This window comes from Bufo gargarizans, chromosome 5 (assembly GCF_014858855.1).
Source record: "Bufo gargarizans isolate SCDJY-AF-19 chromosome 5, ASM1485885v1, whole genome shotgun sequence".
Classification (NCBI taxonomy): Eukaryota; Metazoa; Chordata; class Amphibia; order Anura; family Bufonidae; genus Bufo; species Bufo gargarizans.
Genome location: NC_058084.1, coordinates 388,245,414 through 388,268,897, shown reverse-complemented (window position 1 = coordinate 388,268,897; position 23,484 = coordinate 388,245,414). Strand labels below are relative to the sequence as shown.

General features: G+C 47.8%; 1 protein-coding gene across 1 annotated transcript in view; it reads left to right on the top strand.

Moving 5' to 3' along the window:
- Window positions 1-20,542, top strand: part of NUP42 (nucleoporin 42) — a 28,197-nt gene extending 7,655 nt beyond the window's left edge. The window contains exons 3-7 of the mRNA XM_044294165.1: window positions 1,704-1,798; window positions 2,571-2,647; window positions 14,556-14,639; window positions 15,386-15,521; window positions 19,758-20,542. Coding sequence (XP_044150100.1) covers window positions 1,704-1,798; window positions 2,571-2,647; window positions 14,556-14,639; window positions 15,386-15,521; window positions 19,758-20,410 — 1,045 coding nt within the window. The 3' untranslated portion in view covers window positions 20,411-20,542. The remainder of the gene's footprint in view (window positions 1-1,703; window positions 1,799-2,570; window positions 2,648-14,555; window positions 14,640-15,385; window positions 15,522-19,757) is intronic.
- The last annotated feature ends 2,942 nt before the right edge of the window (window positions 20,543-23,484 follow it).

The following is a 23,484-nucleotide window of genomic DNA, read 5'->3' as shown; positions in this document are numbered from 1 at the left end:
GACGTTGTCCGCACCATGATCCGTGCTCGTAAACCCGTATCTTCGAGGATCTACTATCGGGTTTGGAGGTCCTATCTGGGGTTCTGTGAGTCCCGGAGCGTCCCACCTCTCCGGTTTTCTCTTCCCACGATCCTGTCCTTCCTCCAGTCGGGCCTGGACCTGGGGCTGGGCCTCAGTTCTCTGAAGGGACAGATTTCGGCGCTGTCTATTCTTCTCCAGCGTCCCCTGGCCCCTCTGGGGCCGATTAAGACCTTTTTGCAAGGGGTGGCTCACTCTGTTCCACCGTATCGCCCTCCGGTTCCTTCCTGGGACCTGAATGTGGTGCTCTCGGCGCTTCAATCAGCCCCCTTCGAGCCCTTGCGGGAGGTCTCCCTTCGCCTTCTGTCCTGCAAGGTCATCTTTCTTGTGGCCATCACGTCTCTCCGGCGGGTGTCTGAGTTGGCGGCTCTTTCTTGTTCCGAACCTTTCCTGATCTTCCACCAGGATAAGGTTGTGCTCCGACCAGTCCCGGCTTTCCTACCAAAGGTGGTCTCCGCCTTTCACATCAATGAGGACATCGTCCTTCCGTCGCTCTGTCCCTCTCCTTCCCACTCCAGAGAACGGGAACTGCACCGTCTGGATGTGGTCAGGGCATTGAGGATTTACTTGGAGGTCACCGGATCCTTCCGGCGCACGGATTCCCTGTTTGTGGTCCCGGAGGGTTCGCGCAAGGGTTTGGCGGTCTCCAAGGTGGCCATTGCCCGGTTCATTAAACTGGCGGTGTCTGAGGCTTCTCGAGCCAAGGGTAGGGCTCCGCCTTTCGGCGTCACTGCTCATTCCACCAGAGCAGTCGGGGCTTCCTGGGCGCAGAGGCATCGAGCCTCGGCTGAGCAGTTGTGCAAAGCGGCCACTTGGTCCTCTTTGCACACTTTCACCAGGTTCTATAGGGTGCATACGCACGCGTCGGCGGATGCTGCTTTGGGCCGCCTGGTCTTGCAGGCTGCGGTTTCCTTATGCTCCGGTGGTCCGCCTTGGGTTATGGTCCCTCCCTTCTTGGACTGCTCTTGAACGTCCCAAGGTCTGTGTCCTTCAAGGAAAATGGGCGAGAAAAGGAGATTTTTGTATAACTTACCAGTTAAATCTCTTTCTCGCTCTTCCTTGGGGGACACAGCACCCACCCTTCTGTGTTTGGTTCTAGGGTTTTGGCTGGCGCCCCGTTGGGTTGTTGGCTGTTGTTTGCATTGTTGGTTGTTTCCTTTCACTACTTGGACACGCAACTGGTAGCCTCTATCTCCAGGCTGAGGGTATAGCTGATGGAGGAGGGGCTTAACAGTTTTACTTAGTGTCACGCCTCCTAGGGAGCTGAGCTATACCCAAGGTCTGTGTCCCCCAAGGAAGAGCGAGAAAGAGATTTAACTGGTAAGTTATACAAAAATCTCCTTTTCTTACTGATTGCCCATGCATAGAAAAGTAGTAAAAAAATAAAAATAAAAAAATAGTACACTGACTCGTCTGAGGCCAGTAGGGCACACTTTTGGCTTCATTCGGGTAAATGGGAACCTATGATGACATAAGAGCAGAAAAACGAGTAGCTGTTTATGGTTTGGCAGCGATCCGAATCATTGTCCTTGGTAGGCAGCGGCACCATATTAATTAATGGATGAGGAATGCACGCTAACCTTTCTATGTATAATCACTGGTGTGTTTTTGTATCTTTTGTCTAGAGCTGATATCATACATGATTTGGAGGCGTGGGAGTCTTCGGGGCAATGGGCTTACTCCGTTTATTGTGTCTTAAAGGAGCAGAGCCACTTATCAGGTAATCATTGTGCTATAGTAATGGCCGATAATCATTTATATGAACGCTTGTCAAGCAGTCAAACAGTTAATGATAATTCGCTCGTTTGTCGATCACATCTTTTATGCTGACCAAGAAATCGTTGTGCTTAGCAGCACGTGCTTTTGTGTAAATGGCCTGTTGCTTGCAAATGGAAACATGAAGGGGGATGAATGATCGTAGTTATATAGAAATACAACTAAATGAGTGCCAATTGACTTGCTGTATCTGCAATCAATGCTCATTACGGTTAAAGAGTAAATAACTACACTTTTTTTTTTTTTTTTTTTTTTTCTTCAATTTTTGATATGTCATTGGGACATATTAGAAGTGTTGCTCGGCGGGGGTCCCAGCTCTGAGACCACCACCACCGATCGATAGAACTTGGGCTCGGAAGCGCTCAGCCGAGCGCTGCTTCTCACTGCTGAGTGCAAGACTGTAGATGGTTTCAATAGAAAGTCTATGAGCTCGTCAGCAGTAACGGGGAAGCGGCGCTCAGCTGAGCACTTCTAAACCCTTGTTTTATCGATCGGTTGTGGTCTCAGAGCTGGGACCCCCGCCCATCGACACTTCTAATATGTCCATTTGATATATAAAAAAAAAGGGCAGTTACTCTTTAACTTATTTTCCAGTGTAAATGGACCGTTATGCAGTGTTGCATTGTTTTGTTGTCCACAAGAAGTGTCTGTATGTATAGCAATTTCCTGATTGTCCTTGGGGACAAATGACCGCATTATGCTTATTTTCCACACAGGTTTTACTGACATCTCACCCGAAGAGCTGCGCCTGGAATTTTATACATCTCACAAAGAAGGCCATTTACAAAACTATGTAATTATTATTATTTTTATTTTTTTATGATTAACATGCAATCATTTTTGGCTAAAAATTATTTTTTCGATTGGCCTTTATTAAAAAATATTGAGCCATTCTGTCACAAAGGGCTAACAGTTTTTCTAGCTGTATGACTGGTACTTTGTGTCAGTCATGTAATAGACCTTATCTCTGAACTACAGAGAGGTCATAAACACTTATTTAAGCCACATTCTTATCAGTGAGATAAGAACTGCGCTATACTGAGCGTTTATAAGGTCAGAGAGCAGAGATAAGGAGTCCGAATGCTCCTCGTCTGACAGAAAAGACAGAATATCCAAAGGCTGCTACTAGAGCATCTCAGCTATTTTATAGAAGAAAGGACGCCATATTTTTAAGAACAATTAAAAAAATTTTTAGCTCAAAATGAGTACAGTGCAATATAAAAAAAAAAAATATAATAATTGCCCCCTGATACACTGATCTTAATTTGTCCTGCGCTGGCATGAGGTGCATCACAATTATTAAAAGCATGTTTCTTAGTAATTGTGGTGCCTTCTGGATAATGGCCGTTCTGAAATATATTTCAGCCAGAAGCTGGAGTGAATTTCTGATGTAATGAGCAAAAGTTTTTGTGGCGCATCTGTTAAATGAGTCGGGCTGCAGGGGTCTTGTCCATGGCCGGCCTCCACCCACCTGCTTTTTGAGAAAGTGAGAAGGGTGTTGGTAAAAGTTTAGAAGTCGGAAATTTTGTTGCAATCAATCTCCCAAAGTCTTGTACCCTAAAGAAAGAGACATAGGGGGAGATTCATCAGGGCATTTCTTATGTCAGTCTTGATCTCCTTTGCTCTGGAGTGAGATGCACCTAATTTAATGCCAGTTTTGTGGTGTAAAATGCTTAAAACAATTCCCATAATAACAAACTGTGGAGAATTACTGAAGAAAAATGTCATCTTCTAATTCACTTTTATAGGCACATTATTAATAAAATGTTCCTACTTGTATATCTTAAAGGGGTTGTCTTACTTCTGCAAATAGCATTTATTATGTAGAGAATGTTAGTACAAGCACTTACTAATGTATTGTTATTACCCATATTGCTTCCTTTGCTGGCTGGATACATTTTTCCATCACATTATACACTGCTCGTTTCCATGGTTACGACCACCCTGCAATCTCGGTGGTGCTTGCACAATACAGGAAAAAGCACCAATGTCTCTGGGGGCTGGGACCGTGGGGCTGCTGATTGGCTAGTGCGTTTTCCTATAGTCTGCAAGCATGACCACCACTGATGGATTGCAAGGTGGTTGTAACCATGGAAACGAGCAGTGTATAATGTGATGGAAAAATTAATCCAGCCAGCAGAGGAAGCAATATGGATAGTAACAATACATTAGTAAGTGACTTGTATTAACTTTCTCTACATGATAAATGCTATTTGCTGAGACAACCCCTTCAAAGGGGGTTTATTCCATGATTAACGTAAAAAATGAAAATCCGACATCATCATATAGTACATAACAAACCTAGAACCAGCCCTGTGCCTCACATGGATCCAGAGATCTCATCATTTATTGCTCTACTAGATTTACTTCAAGCTGACAGCTCGGGAGGGGGTTGTCCTTTTGCTGCATTTGAGGGATGGAACTGAGCATGTGCGTCCACCTCACTGAGGTGGCAGAGAAATTGGAAAAAGAACAAACCGCAGATGGCACTATATACATAGTACATAAGGCCGAAAAAATACATTTGTCCATCCAGTTCGGCCTGTTATCCTGCAAGTTGATCCAGAGGAAGGCAAAAAAAACCCTGTGAGGTAGAAGCCAATTTTCCTCACTTTAGGGGAATAAAAATTCCTTCCCGACTCCAATCAGGCAATCAGAATAAATCCATGGATCAACGATATCTCTCTAGTAGCTATAGCCTGTAATATTATTATGCTCCAGAAATACATCCAGGCCCCTCTTGAGTTCCTTTATTGTACTCACCATCACCACCTCCTCAGGCAGAGAGTTCCATAGTCTCACTGCTCTTACCGTAAAGAATCCTCTTCTATGTTTGTGTACAAACCTTCTTTCCTCCAGACTGCAGAGGATGTCCCCTCGTCACAGTCACCGTCCTGGGAATGAATAGATGACGGGATAGATCTCTGTACTGACCCCTGATATATTTATACATATTAATTAGATCTCCCCTCAGTCGTCTTTTTTCTAAAGTGAATAACCCTAATTTTGATAATCTTTCAGGGTACTGTAGTTTAGGGCTGCAGCTAACGATTATTTGAATAATCGATTAGTTGCCGATTAATTTCTTCGATTAATCGGGAAAAACGACAAAATTACAAAACAGAGGTTTATATGATCTTACTTGAAAAATTATGTTCAAAGGCCATATTAAAACAAATTGTGGGCGACACTATTATGGGGGATCTGTGGGCGACACTATTATGGGGGATCTGTGGGCGACACTATTATGGGGGATCTGTGGGCGACACTATTATGGGGGATCTGTGGGCGACACTATTATGGGGGATCTGTGGGCGACACTATTATGGGGGATCTGTGGGCGACACTATTATGGGGGATCCTATGTGGGATTGGCGACACTATTATGGGGGATCTGTGGGCGACACTATTATGGGGGATCTGTGGGCGACACTATTATGGGGGATCTGTGGGCGACACTTATGGGGATCTGTGGGCGACACTTATGGGGGATCTGTGGGCGACACTTATGGGGGATCTGTGGGCGACACTTATGGGGGATCTGTGGGCGACACTATTATGGGGGATCTGTGGGCGACACTATTATGGGGGATCTGTGGGCGACACTATTATGGGGGATCTGTGGGCGACACTATTATGGGGGACCTGTGGGCGACACTATTATGGGGGATCTGTGGGCGACACTATTATGGGGGATCTGTGGGCGACACTATTATGGGGGATCTGTGGGCGACACTTATGGGGGATCTGTGGACGGCGCAGTTATGGAGAGGGGGATCTGTGGGTGGCGCTGTTATGGAGAGGGGGATATGTGCACTGTTATGGGCATAACAGTGCACAGATCCCTTTCCCCATAACAGTGCACAGATCCCCCTCCCCATAGCAGTGCTATACACAGACCCCCCTCCCCATAGCAGTGCCATAGACAGATCCTCCCCCCTCCCCATAGCAGTGATATACACAGACCCCCCTCCCCATAGCAGTGCCATAGACAGATCCTCCCCCCTCCCCATAACAGCCCCGGCCCCGATGCTTATAAGTCGGACTAATCACTGCATCTTTATTTTACCTTTTTACAATGACGCTCCTGTAACAGCCAGGCAGAGCGGACGGCGGCGCAACGTCACTCACTCACGTGACGCACCTGCTCCGCCCACCTCATGAATGAAGGAGGCGGAGCAGGCGCGTCACGTGAGTGAGTGACGTTACGCCGCCGTCCGCTCTGCCTGGCTGTTACAGGAGCGTCATTGTAAAAAGGTAAAATAAAGATGCAGCGACCGCCCGCCCGCATAGCAACGAATCGGCGATTATTCGATAACTGGATTCGTCGACAACGAATCCAGTTATCGAATATAATCGATTACATCGATTAATCGTTGCAGCCCTACTGTAGTTGCCCCATTCCAGTTATTACTTTAGTTGCCCTCCTCTGGACCCTCTCCAGCTCTGCTTTGTTCACTGGAGCCCAGAACTTAACACAGTACTCCATGTGTGGTCTGACTAATGATTTGTAAAGTGGTAGGACTATGTTCTCATCACGGGCATCTATGCCCCTTTTGATGCAACCCATTATCTTATTTGCCTTGGCAGCAGCTGCCTGACACTGGTTTTTGCAGCTTAGTTTGCTGTTTATTAAAATTTCTAGATCCTTTTCCATGTCAGTGTTACCGAGTGTTTTACCATTTAATAAGTACGGGTGACTTGCATTATTCCTTCCCATGTGCATAACTTTACATTTGTCAGTGTTAAACCTCATCTGCCACTTATCTGCCCAAGCCTCCAATCTATCCAGATCCCTCTGTAATAGTATACTGTCCTCATCAGTGTTAATTACTTTACACAGTTTAGTGTCATCTGCAAAAATTGATATTTTACTATGCAAGCCTTCTACAAGATCATTAATAAATATATTGAAGAGAATAGGGCCCAATACTGAACCCTAAGGTACTCCACTAGTGACAGTGACCCAATCTGAGTGTGTACCGTTAATAACCACCCTCTGTTTTCTATCATTGAGCCAGTTACTTACCCACTTACAGACGTTTTCTCCCAGTCCGAGCATTGTCATTTTATATACTAACCTTTTATGTGGTACAGTGTCAAATGCTTTGGAGAAGTCCAGATACACGACATCCATTGATTCGCCGCTGTCAAGTCTAGAACTTACCTCCTCATAGAAACTGATTAAATTTGTTTGACATGATCGATCCCTCACGAAGCCATGCTGATATGGCGTTATTTGCTTTTTTCCGTTAAGATGCTCTAACATAGCATCTCTCAGAAAACCTTCAAACAGTTTACCCACAACAGATGTTAAACTTACCGTCCTATAGTTTCCAGGCTCTGTTTTTGGACCCTTTTTGAATATTGGCACCACATTTGCTATGCGCCAATCCTGTGGGACATTCCCTGTCAATATAGAATCTGCAAATATCAGAAATAAGGGTCTGGCTATGACATTACTTAAAGGGGTTGTCCGGGTTCAGAGCTGAACCCGGACATACCGTTATTTTCACCCCGGCAGCCCCCCTGAGCCTAGCATCGGAGCATCTCATGCTCCGATGCGCTCCAGTGCCCTGCGCTAGATCGCGCAGGGCACGGGCTCTTGTGTTTTCAATAACACACTGCCGGGCGGTAACTTCCGCCCAGCAGTGTGTTCGGTGACGTCACCGGCTCTGAGGGGCGGGCTTTAGCTCTGCCCTAGCCGTTTTACTGGCTAGGGCAGTGCTAAATCCCGCCCATCAGTGCCGGTGATGTCACCGGGGTTCCTGTCAGCCCCATAGAGAGCCCCGGTACGTCACCGGAACTCTGAAAAATGCCTTTGCCCTGCGCGATTTAGCGCAGGGCAAAGGAGAGCATCGGAGCATGAACTGCTCCGATGCTCATGTCAGGGGGGCTGCCGGGGTGAAAATGGAGGGCTGTCCAGGTTCAGCTCTGAACCTGGACAACCCCTTTAATTCCCTTAGGATACGGGGGTGTATGCCATCCGGTCCTGGCGATTTGTCTATTTTAATCTTTTTAAGTCGCTGTTGCACTTCTTTCCTGGGTCAGACAGGACACTTTTAATGGGGAATTTATTTCAACATTCGGCATGTCATCTGACAGTTTATTTTCCTCAGTGAATACATTGGAGAAAAAAATATTTAACAGCTTTGCTTTCTCCTCGTCGCTCTCTGCGACTTCCCCCTCATTAATCTCTCAGTCTCTAGTTTGGCCGCTTTTATTTGTTTTTCTCGCCCAATTTCCTTGGGGGACACAGAAGACCTTGGGTATAGCTCATCTCCCTAGGAGGCGTGACACTAAGTAAGAACTGTTAAGCCCCTCCTCCACAGCTATACCCTCAGCCTGGAGAGAGAGACTGCCAGTTTTTGCTTAGTGTCCAAGGAGGCAAGACACTCCCTGCTACTGCAGGGCTGTTTTTCTCCTGTTTGGTTTTTAGTTTTGATTTTTGCTTTTTGCTTTTGTCTTTTTCTTCAGATCATCAGGGACAACAGAGTCGCACTAGACCTCTCTGTTTCTCCCGGGGTCGAGCTGCGCCAGTGCCGGTCATCCGCACTGCTGCCTCCCCCACAGAAGGCAAGGTGGACCAGGGCAGCCCAGCTCCCCTGCATCCCGCCAGCGCAAGGGTCGCCCGCACGCCAAGTCCCTCTTCCAGCGTCCTGCCACTACGGTGCCAGTAGCTGAAGGGGCGACCCTGCTGGAACGGACCGAGGGTGAAGACGGCTGTGGTAAGAGAGAGGCTTCTCCAGCCCTACGTTCCCCTCATTCCCTCCCCGGTCTCCTGCGTGCTGGACCCCCATACTGGTCCCTGCTGGACCCTGAGGTGTCGTTGGGAACAGCCATTTTCTGGCTCCAGGGCTGTCTCTCATATCCAGCTGTTGCCCAATAATCATATAGCCCCACACCACCACCATACTGGTGACCGCGGGGCGACTATACACTGCCCCTTCATAGGGCATTGCACAGGGGTGAGCAATGGATGGCTGTGGAGGAATTCTGCTTTAGGACCGGAGACCCGCTCCTAGCTGCCTCTGACACAGGGGTTATGCCGGCCCTCCCCCTTACCGGTCGCAGATTCAGTACAGGGGGCCCTCGCTGACTGCCCTGTCCCTCCTCCACGGGCGCCGTTAGGGCAGGGGGTGCAGTGCTGGACTTCAGGGTCCCCCCCCCCGCCCTCCTTACCGGTGTCTAGGGCCAAGGGCCCGCTCCAGAAGCTGCCGGCTCCAGAAGCTGCCGGACGCAAGGCCCTCACTGCCTGCATGTACTGAGCGCGATGCTCCAGCAGGCCCCGGCTGACTGTTGAGGCTTTTGGTCGGCCAGGAGCCGCAAACTTTTGACCCAGGCTTCGGCCTGCTCGGCCGCAATCCGGCCCTTTGTCTCGGCCGGCCCGCGGGGTGGGCACCCGCGGCCGTTAGTGCATGCGTCTGCCGGCTCCCGGCCGGGTGCCGCAAACCTTTGACCCAGGCTTCGGCCTGCACGGCCGCAATCCGGCCCTTTGTCTCTGCCGGCCCGCGGGGTGGGCACCCGCGGGCCGTTAGTGCATGCGTCAGCCGGCTCCCTCCCGGTCCCGGCCGACCGCCGGTACTCCCGGTCGGCCGGGCGCCGCGAAAATCTAGGCCCCGGCTTCTCGGCCTACTAGGCCACAAACTTCCAGCCTCAGTTGGAGGGGGCGGGAACTTCTCGCGGCGCGAATTCTTCCCGCCTGGAGGTCCCCCGCCCCCAGGGGATCGCAGCGCCGCCCCCTAGGCCGGATGTTTTGTTAACCTGTTGGGTACCGGCCACCAGGGGCCGGCTCCCATCTAGAGGACACCCTCTATGTTCTGGGCTTCCTGGTGGGCCTGTGTGAGATTGTGCCCCTGTATGGTGGCCCCTTTTTTGCCTCAGAGTGGCTGTGTTTTTAAAAAAAAAAAAAAAAAAAAAAAAGTTAATAAATAACGGAATGGTTGCGCAGGACGCTGCAGCCTGATGCAGTAGTGCTGGCCGCACGCTATGCCCCCCTTCCGTAGGCGGCATGTTGCGCTCCTCTGCTGCGGTTCTGGCCAGCTACATGTTCCCCTTCTAGGCGGACCCTTGCCATCTCCCGGGATGCGGCGCTGACCAAAGGCAGGCGCCCCGTCTATAGGCAGAACGTCGCCTCTCCAGTTACAGGTTGGCCATGTGCATCACTCTCACTGGATTTAATGCCGGACAGGTGCATGACCCCCTTCTGGGGCAGAAGAATTGCACTCTCACCAGATACGGTGCTGGCCATGTACATGACCCCTCAAGGAGCACGGCACTCTCACTGGATTCCTGCCGGCCATGTGTGTATCCCCCTTCTATGGCGGTACGCTGCATTCTCACTGGGTTCGCTGTCGGCCATGGGTATAAAACATGTGCACGTCCCCCTTCCATATGCGGAACACTGCACTCATTGGGTTCACTGCCGGCCATGTGCACGTCCCCCTTCCATAAGCGGAACGCTGCACTCTCAATGGATTCGCTGCCGGCCTTGTGCATGACTCCCTTCCATAAGCGGTAGGCTGCACTCTCATTGGTTTCGCTGCCAGCCTTGAGCATGCCTCCTTCTCTCGGGCGGCATACATACTCTTCCTGGCTGGGGTTGTTCTCTCGCGGTAGGTTGCTGGCCACGTGCTTGACCCCCTTCCATGGCGGGGTGCTTGCACTCTCACCGGATCCGCTGCCAGTCATAGGCATGGCCCCCCCCCCCCCCTTCCTTGGGCGGTGTACCGCACTCTCGCTGGCTTTGCTGCCGGCATGGGCATGCCTCCTCTCCTCAGGCGACATACATGCACCTTCACTGACGGTGTTTGTTCTTGCGCCAGTACGTTGCTGGCCATGTGCATGGCCCCGTCCGTGGCGGGGTGCTCGCGCTCTCCTGGGATGCGATGCTGCCGTGTGCGGTTCATTGCACCCTCACCGAATACGTTGCTGGCCAGGAGCATGGCCCTCTAAACATGGGTGCGCTGCTTGCACTCCCTTTAGAAACGGTGCTGGCCTTGTGCATGACCACTTCTCGTTCCGTGGGCGGTAATTTGCGCGCTCATGAGATTCACGGCTGTCCTTCTATATGCTGTACTGGACGTTCCCCTTTCATTGGCGAACTACTCGTTGCACTCTCACAAAATTCGGTGTTGGGTGGATTATTGCACAGTAATTTAATGCCCGGATAATCCTGTGCATGCCCTTCCCCCTTCACTAGGTCCTTTGGTGCGGGCCTTTGCACTCTTGCCGTCTGCAGAGTTTGCCAGGTGCTTTTCTCCCCCCTTTTCTGGGCGGACTGCTTGCGTTCCATAGCATGCCCCCTGTACTAGCCTTGTGCATAACTCCCTTTCGGGTTGCACTTGTACTTCCATGGATACTGTGGGATGCTTGGCTGTGCGCTCTGTGCGTTGTTTGGGCCGTGTTTGCCTTCTCCTCCCGTGGGTGGGTTGGCCTTCTCGCTGCCTGCGGTTTGCTAGTACGTATGCCTCCCTTCCTCCTGCGACATACTTTTTTCTCTTGGGGTGAGGCTGCTTGTCGCTAGCTTTGCACTCTTTTCTGAAGAGGTCATTCTGTCCACCTGTATGAGCCTAAGGTGTTGTCCAACACACAACAAATGAATGCCCAATGTATTCACCGCTGTATAACTTGTATATATGTAGACGGGCTCTGCTGGCTCGCTACTGCACCGAGCTGGGTGGCACTCATTCTCTGGTGTGGTCCCGTTGTGACTGCACCAGCCATGTTCATTGGCCCTTCCACCTGGGGGGTGTTCGGGGTACCTTGATGCGTACCCGTTCGTCCTCCCGTGACATTGCTTCCCCGCGCAAGCCGTCGGGTCAAGAGCGTTGTCTTGGCGCCTTCTGCACTTCAGTCTGATCTGCTACCAGGAACAGACCGCTCCTCTCGGGTAGGGTCACCCAACTTCTCTTGGGTGCTCGTCTATCCAGGTCTGAGGGACCTCCACTTTTGGGTTCTTCAGGGTTTTCGCCTTCTGCGAGGCGATCTGCAGGTCGTCTCACAGAGTAGCAGGTATTCGGCTTTTGAACTGTCCTGTGGCTTCCCTGTTTGCCATTCCTCCTTTCGGTTTGGAGGGTGTTATGCCGGCCTCTGTCTCGACTGCTTTTCCTCGCTGGCTCGGTTGTTTTGGCTTCCTCTCTGAGTTTGTCACTCCGAGGTGGCTTCTGCACCGGCCAGGCCTCAGAGGCTGTTTTCGTCATTGCCCCCTCCCCTTCGGGGGTGAGCATGGTTGTTCATTTGGATGGTTCCGGGGGTTACTTGTGGTCTCGTACCGTCTCCCTCGTTTTCGCTGGCAGTACTAGCTGTGTGCCTGTTTGCCAGGCCTATTGCGTTCTGTCCTCCCGCTGGGTGCAGATTGCCTTTCCATTCTGGGCATATGGTCCTGCTGGACTTACCTTTTCGGTAACTTGGGAGGACTACCCTTCGGTCACGGTTGTCCTTGACTTTCCCTCACCAGGACTGTAGAACTCCTTCCTGTGGTGGCTACGTCGACTTGGACTTTGGCCTGTCTTGTCCTGGCATCTGTCGGCTGCTGGGCGGACCCTTCCGGTTTCTTCCGTCTGTCCTTCTGCTCACCCACTCCGGTTGGATACGGGACTATGTTGTTCGGGGGCCGACGGGAGTTTTCTTCCGACCCTTGGGCCGTGTTACTGGTCTGCGCCTGATCACATTGGGTTTTTTTCCCGCTTGCCAGGCGATTCCTGCGAGCGCGCTGGTGTTCGCTCCCGACTGTGCTTCGTCCGGGTTCGGTTGTCGGACTTAGGGTTCTTGACTAGGTTTTGTGGTAAGTGGGGCATTCCCCCACTCTGCTTTCTCTCCCTTGGTTCTGTCTTTCTCTAGTCCAGCCTGACCCTGGGACTGGGACTCTGTTACTGAAGTGTCAAGTGTCGGCGCTGTCCTTTCCCTTGCAGCGTTTTCTGGCCCTCCTGGGCCTGTCATGACCTTCTTCCACAGAGTGGCTCTTGGTTCCTCTGTACCGTTCCCTGGTACCGCCCTGGGAACTACACACTGAGCTCTTGGCGCTCCACTCTTTCCCTTGGTGCCGTTGTAGAAGTTCTCCCTACTCCTGCTGTCCTGTACAGTTGTGTTTTCTGTTGCCATCATGTCTGATGGGTGGCCCTTCGTGTCCCGAGCCCTCTGTCCTTTTCCAGGACGGGGCTGTTTCTCCATCCCGTCCCTTCCTTCTGAGGGTGGTATCTGCCTTCTTATCTACGAGGCTTTGGTCATCCCCTTCCCGTCTCCGGGAACGGGCGCTTCACCGCTTGGAGATTGTTTGGTTTTGCAGTTGTTACTTGGAGATCTCCGGCTCTTGTCTGCGTTCGGTCTCTTGTGTTTCCAGGATGTCCGCGCAAAGAGTTGACGGCCTCCAGGGTGGCTTTCCTTCGCTCTCTGTGTCTATTGCTGTGGTTACCGCACCAAGGGCAGGGTTCTGCTTTTGGTGTCACCGTTCATTTCAGCCGGAGCGGTCGGTGCCTCCTGGGCCGGAGGCATAAGGCTTCGGCCATGCTTTTGTGCAAGGCGGTCGCTGGTCTTCCTTGCACACCTTACTGGGTTCTACAGGGTGCGCACTGGGGCTTCGGCGTCTGCTGCCTTGGGCCGCCTGGTCTGCAGGCGGCGGTTTCTTGATGCCTTCGGGTGCTTTGCCCTGGTGCTGTGGTCCCTCCCCTCTTGGACTGCTATTGAACGTCCCAAGGTCTTCTGTGTCCCCCAAGGAAATTGGGCGAGAAAACGAGATTTTTGTATAACTTACCAGTAAAATCTCTTTCTCGCTCTTTCCTTGGGGGACACAGCACCCACCCATTCTTTGTTTCCGAGTTTGTTTTACCCGTTGGGTAGTTGGCTTGTTGGCTCCACTTTTGGACTTTGCCTTTTCTCACTACTTGGACACGCAACTGGCAGTCTCTCTCTCCAGGCTGAGGGTATAGCTGTGGAGGAGGGGCTTAACAGTTCTTACTTAGTGTCACGCCTCCTAGGGAGATGAGCTATACCCAAGGTCTTCTGTGTCCCCCAAGGAAAGAGCGAGAAAGAGATTTTACTGGTAAGTTATACAAAAATCTCGTTTTTACATGTTCTATTTTTTTCCTTAGATAGGTTTCATTGAATATCTCAGTGGCTTTGGAAAATCTTTAATAATATGCAATTACACCACTGTTCAGAACCAGGTGCTATTTTAAAAAAAAGTAGGATATTTTTCATGGGGCACCTTCTTTAAACTTAAAGGGGTTATCCCCTGATTAATATACAAAAAAATGAAAATCTGACATCTTATAGTACAAGTCAAACAGCCCTGTAACTTACATGGATCCAGAGATCTTCCCATGTGTTGCTCTGCTAGATTTATTTCAAACTGCTAGCTCAGGGGGGCGTTCTCTCTCAGGGGTTGGGGGGGGGGGTGGTTGTTACGGTTCTATCCCCGTAACCGTCACAGCGTCTAACATTACATATGGCGGGGCTGGTGGCAGTTGAAGGATGGTTCGGAGCATGTGTATCCACCGCAGTAAGAGAAATAACGAAAACGACAAACAGCAGGTGGCGCTATACAGACACGTTTTATTGATTAGCTCAGAGGCTGATTGCATGCAAATACAAAAGTATTCAGATCCAGTTGCTGATTTGGAAAAATGTGGCGTATTCTTCATGGCACAGCCTCTGATCAGATAAATGCCCTTCTACTGACTGATTTTGTTTTTGCTTGTCAGGTGAATTCGGCACAACAGCTAATCAACCAGTGGAAACATAGGGTACATGAAATTAAGAACTGGAACTCCTCTCACTCGGCACTGGTAAAATGACATTACCTTCTTTTATTACAGAATTACTGTAAAGAATATAGAATGGTGCGGTAAAGGTTAAATATCTCATAGTTATACTGCGCTGTCACTGATCCGTTTGCTGGTTTAAAGATGGAAAGTATAACTTTTATAGATACGTTGGTAAAAAGTGGAAGTCGTCAAAAGTGCAATGTAGGTCAGGAGGAAAGTACTGTATGGTGCAGAGACCAGTGATATCGGGGGTAATACACCCTAAAGGGGTTGTCCACGTTCAGAGCTAAACCCGGACATACCCACATTTTCACTCACTCTCCCCTAATATGAGCATCTCATGCTCCGATGCTCTCCTTTGTCCTTCGCTGAATCGTGCAGGGCAAAGGCATCTTATGGAGTTCTGGTGACGTAGCGGGCCCTCCATAGGGACTGCTAGTCAGAGGCTTCCATCCAGTAGCGAGCCCCTTGATGTCACCGCCACTAATGGGCAGACTTTTGCGTTGCCCTAGCCTGTAAAATGGCCAGGGCAGCACTAAAGCCCGCCCATCAGAGCCTCTGCCTAGCAGTGAGCCAGAGTAAACGAACAAGCCCTAGCCCTGCAGGATCCAGCGCAGGGCAAGGGAGAGCATCGGACCATTTCATGCTTCGATGCTCATATAAGGGGGCTGCCTGAGTTGTAGTAGTACTATTAATAATGCATACTGTTTTTTTTGTTTTTTTTTTATGCTTGAAATTTCATATATCCTTGTTCTTGTATTTTTCAGCTTAATCAACTCACAAAACCCCCTAGTGCTGCGGCACCATCATCATTTGGGGGTCCGCAGCAGTCTGGATCGTTTGGAGGTCCACAGCAGTCTGGATCATTTGGAGGTCCACAACAGTCTGGTTTTGGGACATCAAGTATGTATTTGTAGTAGGCAGGCAAACAAGCCAGTAATGTCTCTTACTTGGAGGTGCACAGCATTGTTTCCTTAATCTATTACACTCAGGGAAGCAGGGCTAAGTTTGTCATTTAGCTCCCGGCGCCGCTCCAGGTCCCCGCACCACCGCTGCTGCTTCTCCCTGCACACAGATGAAAACATCCGGGGGGTGATGAGCAGCCAATGGCAGACGCCATTGATACTACAGAGGCTCATCCCGGTCCCCTCCCCGACACCGTATGTTTTCCTCCGTGTGCAGGAACAAGCAGCGATGCGAGCACCAGGAGCGTTGCGGGGTAAGTATATTCCATGTGGGGTGCCCGGCACATGAGGGGGCATTTTGTACTCTTGGAGAACCCCTTTAAACCAGCAGGACATCTTAAGCATAATTTGGCTGGGACTTTCTCAGGTTGCGCATGGATTTCATTGTGGAAACTTTCTGCAGCTTGTAAATGAAATGTTTAAAAATATCATTCTCTTTGCTACTGTTGAAAACACTGGATTTGCAGCACTGCTGTCGAAAATCTGCTTTACGTATGTGATGTATGACCGTACCCTTGAGGGTATTCAGCGAACGACCCATAATTTAACTTAATCCACAACGAGTTGGTTTCCTTTTCATAAATACGACTTTTTGACAAAGTCGCACCTTTCTGCTTAATTGTCTGCAACAATTGGAGCCATTTCTGCCAATGAGAGGATGATAAATGAGGTGTAATATGCGCCAATTTGATAGCTCTGCTTACTTTGACATTTATAACTCCCTTCTGGCGTGATGCAGTCTTTATGGTGAAAATTCTGGAGAAGACAGTTGATATATTTGACGCAAATCAAAACTCCATTCGTTTTTACTCATTTTACGCAATAATTCTGGTGCAACATGCTTAGTAAATGTCCCCCATTGATTTATTTGCAGGAACACAACGCTGTGCAGTCGATCAGGGTCACTGCTATCAGTCCATACACCTGTTGGTTATTGTTGGCATATCGTAGCTTTATGCCAGTATTATCTTTAACCCCTTAAGGACCAGCGCCGTACATGTACAGCGGGCTGATCGGGCAGGTGCTGCTCCCGCCCGATCAGCGGCAGGGGTCCGGCAGTCACTGATAGCCGGACCCCTGCTGTATGCACCGGCATAGGTGAAAACACAGATGCTGGCGCATTAACCCTTGCATTGCCGCGTCCAGGGTGGCCATTGGGTCCCTGCGCTGCTGTGACGGGGACCCAATGGCAGGGAAGGCAGCCTGATGCTTTCTTTAGGCATCGGGGCTGCCTTCCATGACAGCCTGTGAGATCCAGCCCCCTGGATCTCAAAGGCAAGCAGGTTGAAGTTTATTACAGTGTATAATACACTTACAGCCAATGCATCACAATACAGAAGTATTGTAATGCATTGTTAAGAGGATCAGAGTCCCAGAGTGGGACAAAAATAAAGTAAAGTTAAAAAAATAGTTTTCCATAATAAAAAGCCCCTTGTAGAAAAACAGACATATTTGGTATCGCCGCGTCTGTAATGACCGGCTCTAAAAAAAAAAAATCACATCACCTAACCCTTCAGGTGAACACCGTAAAAAAAAAAAAAAAAAAGTCAAGCCTTTTTTTGTTTTTGTTGTTTTTTTTTGGTCACCTTAGTAACATAGTACAGTTCAATTTTTTATTCCCCTAATCTGGCAATCGGAATAACTCCCTGGATCAACGACCCCTCTCTAGTAGCTATAGCCTGTAATATTACACTCCAGGAATACATCCAGGCCCCTTTTGAATTCCTTTATTGTACTCGCCATCACCACCTCCTCAGGCAGAGAGTTCCATAGTCTCACTGCTCTTACTGTAAAGAATCCTCTTCTATGTTTGTGTACAAACCTTCTCCTCGTCAGTCACAGTCCTGGGGCTAGATCTCTGTACTTGACCCCTCATATATTTATACATAGTAATTAGATCTCCCCTCAGTCGTCTTTTTTTCCCCCTAAAGTCGTTCTTGCATCACAAAAAAATCATATGACCCCCCCCCCCCCAAAATAGTGTCAATCAAACCGTCATCTCATCCCGCAAAAATGATACCCTACCTAAGACAATCGGACAAAAAATAAAAATAAACTATGGCTCTCAGAATATGGAGAAACTGAAACATTATATTTTTTTTGTTTAAAAAATCCTGTTATTGTGTAAAGTAAAATTTTTTTTAAAAAGTATACATATTAGGTATCACTGTGTCAGTAAGAACCTGCTGTATAAAAATATCACATGACCTAACCCCTCAGATGAACAAAAAATAAAATAAAAAGTCTGATTTTTTTTTTTTGTCGCCTAACATCACAAAATGTGTAATACCAAGCGATCAAAAAGTCATATGCAACCTAAAATAGTGCCAAACCGTCATCTCATACTGAAAAAAAAGAGCCCCTACATACGACAGTCGCCCAAAAAATAAAATAAACTATGGCTTTCAGAATCTGGAGACATAAAAAAAATAATTTCAAAAATGCTTTATTATGTAAAACTGAAACAAACAACAACAAAAAAAAAGTATATTTGGTATCGTCGCATCCGTAACGACCTGCTCTATAAAAATACCACCTGATCTAACCTGTCAGATGAACCTTAAATAACAAAAAATAAAAACTGTGTGCCAAAACAGCTATTTTTTTGTTACCTTGCCTCACAAAAAGTGTAATATAGAGCAACCAAAAATCATATGTACCCTATAATAGTACCAACAAAACTGCCACCCTATCCTGTAGTTTCCAAAATGGAGTCTTTTTTGGAGATTTGACTCTAGGGGTGCATCAGTGGGTCTTCAAATGTGACATGGCAACTTAAAATTATCCCAGTGAAATCTGCCTTCCAAAAACCATATGGCGTTCCTTTCCTTCTGTGCCCTGCTGTGTGCCCATACAGCAGTTTATGACCACATGTGGGTTGTTTCTGCACACTACAGAATCGGGGCAATAAATATTGAGTTTTGTTTGGCTGTTAACCCTTGCTTTGTTACTGGAAAAAATGGATTAAAAAGGAAAATCTGCCAAAAAAGTGAAATTCTGAAATTTCATCTACATTTTCCTTTAATTCTTATGGAACACCTAAAGGGTTTGTAAAATAGGTTTTTAATACCTTGAGGGGTGTAGTTTCAAAAATGGGGCCATTTATGGGTGGTTTCTATTATGTAAGCATCACAAAGTGACTTCAGACTTGAACTGGTGCTTAAAAAGTGGGGTTTGGAAATTTTCTAAGCTTTCTAACGTCCCCCAAAAAAAGAGTCCTTTTACAAAATTATCCAGGCATGAAGTAGAAGTCTGTTTTTAAAAGCAGAGAAATTGATATTTTGAAAATTGCTAATTTGTCCACTTTTTATAAACAAAAATTAATTATTTTGACTCAAATTTACCACTGTCATGAAGTAAAATATGTGATGAGAAAACCATCTCAGAATGGCCTGGATGAGTAGGTGTTTTAAAGTTATCACCACATAAAGTGACACATGTCAGATTTGAAAAAATGGCCTGGTCCTTAAGGTGAAAAATGACAGGGTCCTGAAGGGGTTAAAGTGGTTGTCTGAGAAAATCATAAACAACGCCAGCAATGTCTTAAAATAAAGAAAAAGCATGATATACTCTACTGTTTACAGCTTTAGCACGCCTGGATACTGCCATTTACACTCCTCGTGGTTTACAGCTGAAGACACTGGCTGTAGCAGTGGCCTGCCAAATACACCTACACACACACCCCTACACTCACACACCTACCTACACCCCTACACACACACCCACCTACACCTACACACACCCACCTACAAATATATGGGATAAGTAACTGATGGTCCAACAGCTGAGGCCTCCACTTGTCGCTAGAACAGAGGCCCATGTTCCCTTTTGTAATGGTGCAGCAGACACACTTGTCTACTAGTCCATTCAACTTTATGGGACTGTAGAAGATAGCTGAGCGCGTGTACTTCTCTATATAGGGCTGAGTTGAATGGAGCTGTGGACAGACTCCTATTCTAGTGATCTGTGTGGGGCCCAGACGTTGGACCCTGCCAATCCCCTATAATGGTGTCAAACCGATTTCTCATAGGGGGGTTTGAAAGTAATAAAATAAAAACATGTAAGAAGTGCTGGTTTCTAACCCCCACCTTGCTAATTACTGTACATTTCACAATATTTGGTTTCTATCGTGTTTTTCTATCGTATTCTAACATTGAGATTTCCCTTTTTCCAGGCACTCCAGCTACGAAAACGGCTACAGCGGCAACCTTCAGTTTTAAGCTAGACTCCCATACTGCTGCTCCCACTGCTGGGGCCAGCTCCACTTTTTCCAGTGCTCCTGGATTCGGTAGTAAGCCTTCATCTGGATTTGGCAATGTAGGAACTGCATCCGCATCCTCATTTTCTTTTGCACCAACAACTACTGCAGTTGGAACAGCCTCAACCTTCTCAGGTTTTGCTTCAGCTGCTCCTGGCATGGGTTCATCTGGTTTTGGGTCAGCAGTGCCCTCTAGTTTTGGAGGAACAGCAGTGACTAGCAGCTTTGGAAGTGGAAGTGCAGTATCAACGTTTGGTGGAGGGATCTCTAGTGCTTCCGGCTTTGGAGGACTTGCAAGTTCTACAGGGACATCTGGCTTTGGGGCAGGGACTACAGGAACCAGCAGTCTTTCTACACCAAGGACATCGACATTTGGCCAAGGAGTCCCAGTAAGCAGTGCATCAAATGCTGGTGGTTCCTCTGCAGCTGATGTCATGTTGTCCAGTGCCTTGTTTACTCCTCGAAATGAACTCTCACAAGAAGACCTCCTGCAGTTTGAAGCTAAGATTTTTACTCTAGGAAAAGTCCCTTTGGTGCCCCCACCAGTAGATCTCCTAACTTTAAAATAAATCTTATATAACACTACTGACAATTTCCTTGTCATAAATTGTATATAACTATAAATAGATGTATAGGGATCCTACTGTCATTTATGGAATTTTCTATTAAAGGTATTTTTATAAAATTCTTCCCTTTTTACAAAGATGCAACTAATCTGTATGTTGAGTAATACCGTTACTAATAAATAAATGGTATATTGAGAAGGATAAACCAGGATTAACCATGGTTATCGGATAAGTTGGACCCCCATTGATCTGATAAATGTTGACCTATCCTCAGGACGGGTAACCATTAAGGCTGGGTTCACACCTGAGCGTTTTACAGCGCGTTCCTACGCGCTGTAAAACGCTCAACAAGGAGAGACCAATGATTCCCTATGGGAATGGTTCACACCTGGGCGTTTTACAGCGCGTACGATCGCGCTGTAAAACGCCCTACGCTCAAAAAAGTACATGAGCTTCTTTGGGGCATTTTGTCGCGCGTTCCCGTACATAGACATTCGGGAACGCGCGACAATGGGCGTTCGCTTGTCTCTGTATGCGCGATTGTAAACGCCGGTACAATCGCGCATACAGAGCGCTCCTTTCGGAACGCTCAGGTGTGAACCCAGTGTCAGGCTACTTCCACACTGGCGTTTTGGCTTTCCGTTTGTGGGATCCGTTCAGGGCTCTCACAAGCGGTCCAAAACGGATCAGTTTTGCCCTAATGCTTTCTGAATGGAAAAGGATCCGCTCGGAATGCATCAGTTTGAGTCCGTTCCGTCTCCATTCCGCTTTGGAGGCGGACACCAAAACGCTGCTTGCAGCGTTTTGGTGTCTGACAAAACTGAGCCAAACGGATCTGTTCCGACACACAATGTAAGTCAATGGGGACGGATCCGTTTTCTATGACACAATCTGGCAAAAAAGAAAACTGATCCGTCCCCCATTGACTTTCAATGGTGTTCAAGACGGATTAGTTTTGGCTATGTTACAGATAATACAAACTGATTCGTTCTGAACGGATGCAGATGGTTGTATTATCTGAACAGATCCATGACGGATCCGCACCAAACGCGAGTGTGAAAGTAGCCTAAGTCCTCAAACACCTTTTGGGACCTGCTTCTATTTCAAGAACAGGTTGTGCATCACTGGACATGGAGAGGAGGCTGTATGTGCTATAGCATGAAAATAGCCGAGCACGCTTGAGATGGGTGCAGGTTCCAGCCCCGAGATGCCTTTGAGGCTGTCCTTATCAGTATCCTGACAAAAATCAGTAATGGTTTCTTGCTTATAACAGAACTACAGATGAAGTGAAGTTTCCATTCACCTTAGTCACAGTCACTAAAGGGAACCTGTTAAGGCTACTTTCACACTAGCGTTTTTACTGGATCTGGCAGGGTTCAGCAAAAACGCTTTGTTACTGATGGTACAACCATCTGCATCCGTCATAAACGGATCCGGTTGTATTATCTTTAACATAGCCAAGACGGATCAGTCATTGTGGCAGAGAAAACGGATCCGTCCCAGTTGACTTATTTTGGGGGTCACGCCGGATCCTTCTTGATTCCGCATCCCAGGCCTGAAAGCAAAATACATGTTGCAGTTTGCTCTCCGGTATGGGAAAGCAACTAAACGGAACGGAATGCATTTTGGAGCATTCCATTCTGTTCAGATTTGTCCCCATTGACAATGAATGGAGACAACACTGAAGCGTTTTTTTTTTTTTTTTTTTTTCCTGTATTGAGCCTCCATGACGGATCTTAATACCATAAAACTAAAACGCTAGTGTGAAAGTAGCCTTAGTTGAACATGATGTCCGAGCTGAAGGCAGCATGTAAGGTCTCTTTTTCATACGAGCGAGTTTTCCGTCCAGACACAGTGTGTAGTGAACGCATTGCATCCGGACTGAATCCTGACCCATTTATTTTACACAGATAATCTTTGCATTCAGGAAAAATCGCAGCTTCTTCTATATTGTGCGTTTTTCACACAGTCCTGGCTCCATAGACGTGAATGGGGCTTGCGTGAAAAACCGAAGGCCCCCGGATGCAATGCATTTTTCACTGATGGTAAAGTGAAACATGCGAGGAATGATTACTGCTGTAGTTGTAATGATCAGCAGCACGTCCCTGATTACACGAGGATATGTGCTGCCCGATAATGTGTCATTCATCCTGATGAAAATAGGCTAATCAGCCGAAAAAGCGAGCGTTTGCTTGTATATCAGCAGCGCGATTATACGGGCCAGTTATCATTGGCATGCACAGTTGTTTGGCTGTTCTCAGAACTACAATAGATGTGAATGGAGCATGCTGGAAGTTGTAGTTTTACAACAGCTAGAGTGCCAGAGGTTGCTGACCCCCTCCTCTAGGGAGAACAGCACAGTAGTATGAGCTCTTAGATCAGGCATCCTCAAACTGTGGCCAATTTTTATAATGGCAGTCTATGGTGTCGCACTGCAACATGCGACATACTGCGACGCGACAGTCGCAGAAAAATCCATCTCTAATGGATTTTCTGTGACTGTCGCAGCATGTTGCAGTGCGACACCATAGACTGCCATAAAAATTGGCGCGCGGCATTGGTACAACAAAATGTCGTGCGACAAATGTCGTCGTGTAGACCTAGCATAATACAGATAGCACAACAGTTCTCTAAGATACAGTTTATCAAGTAGGCTGTTTCATCTTAAAAGTAAACTATGTCTGTGGGTTCAGTCATATGATGGGCTGGCCGCCCTCCCTGTCATGTGCTTTTTAATGTTATTGAGTTATCATTAATTACACACAACATGCCCAGTCGTGAAGTATATATGCATGCCAGTTCTTTTTTCATGCGTCTTAACCTAACTTAGTATTTTCATGTGCACTAGTAGTTCTACTTAGACACAACTGATTGTGCAGTTTTTGTGGTGCATTGGTCTCCTTAGGTTACATTCACATGAACGTATTTTTGGTCAAAAAAATGTAGATCAGGCACAGACCCATTCATTGCTATGGGGCTGCAAAAAATTATACACGTGCATTTTGCAGACAAGAATAGGCTTTTTTTTTTTTTTAAATGGGGCTTGTAAAAAGTGTGGGATGCGCAGGGACCGCATC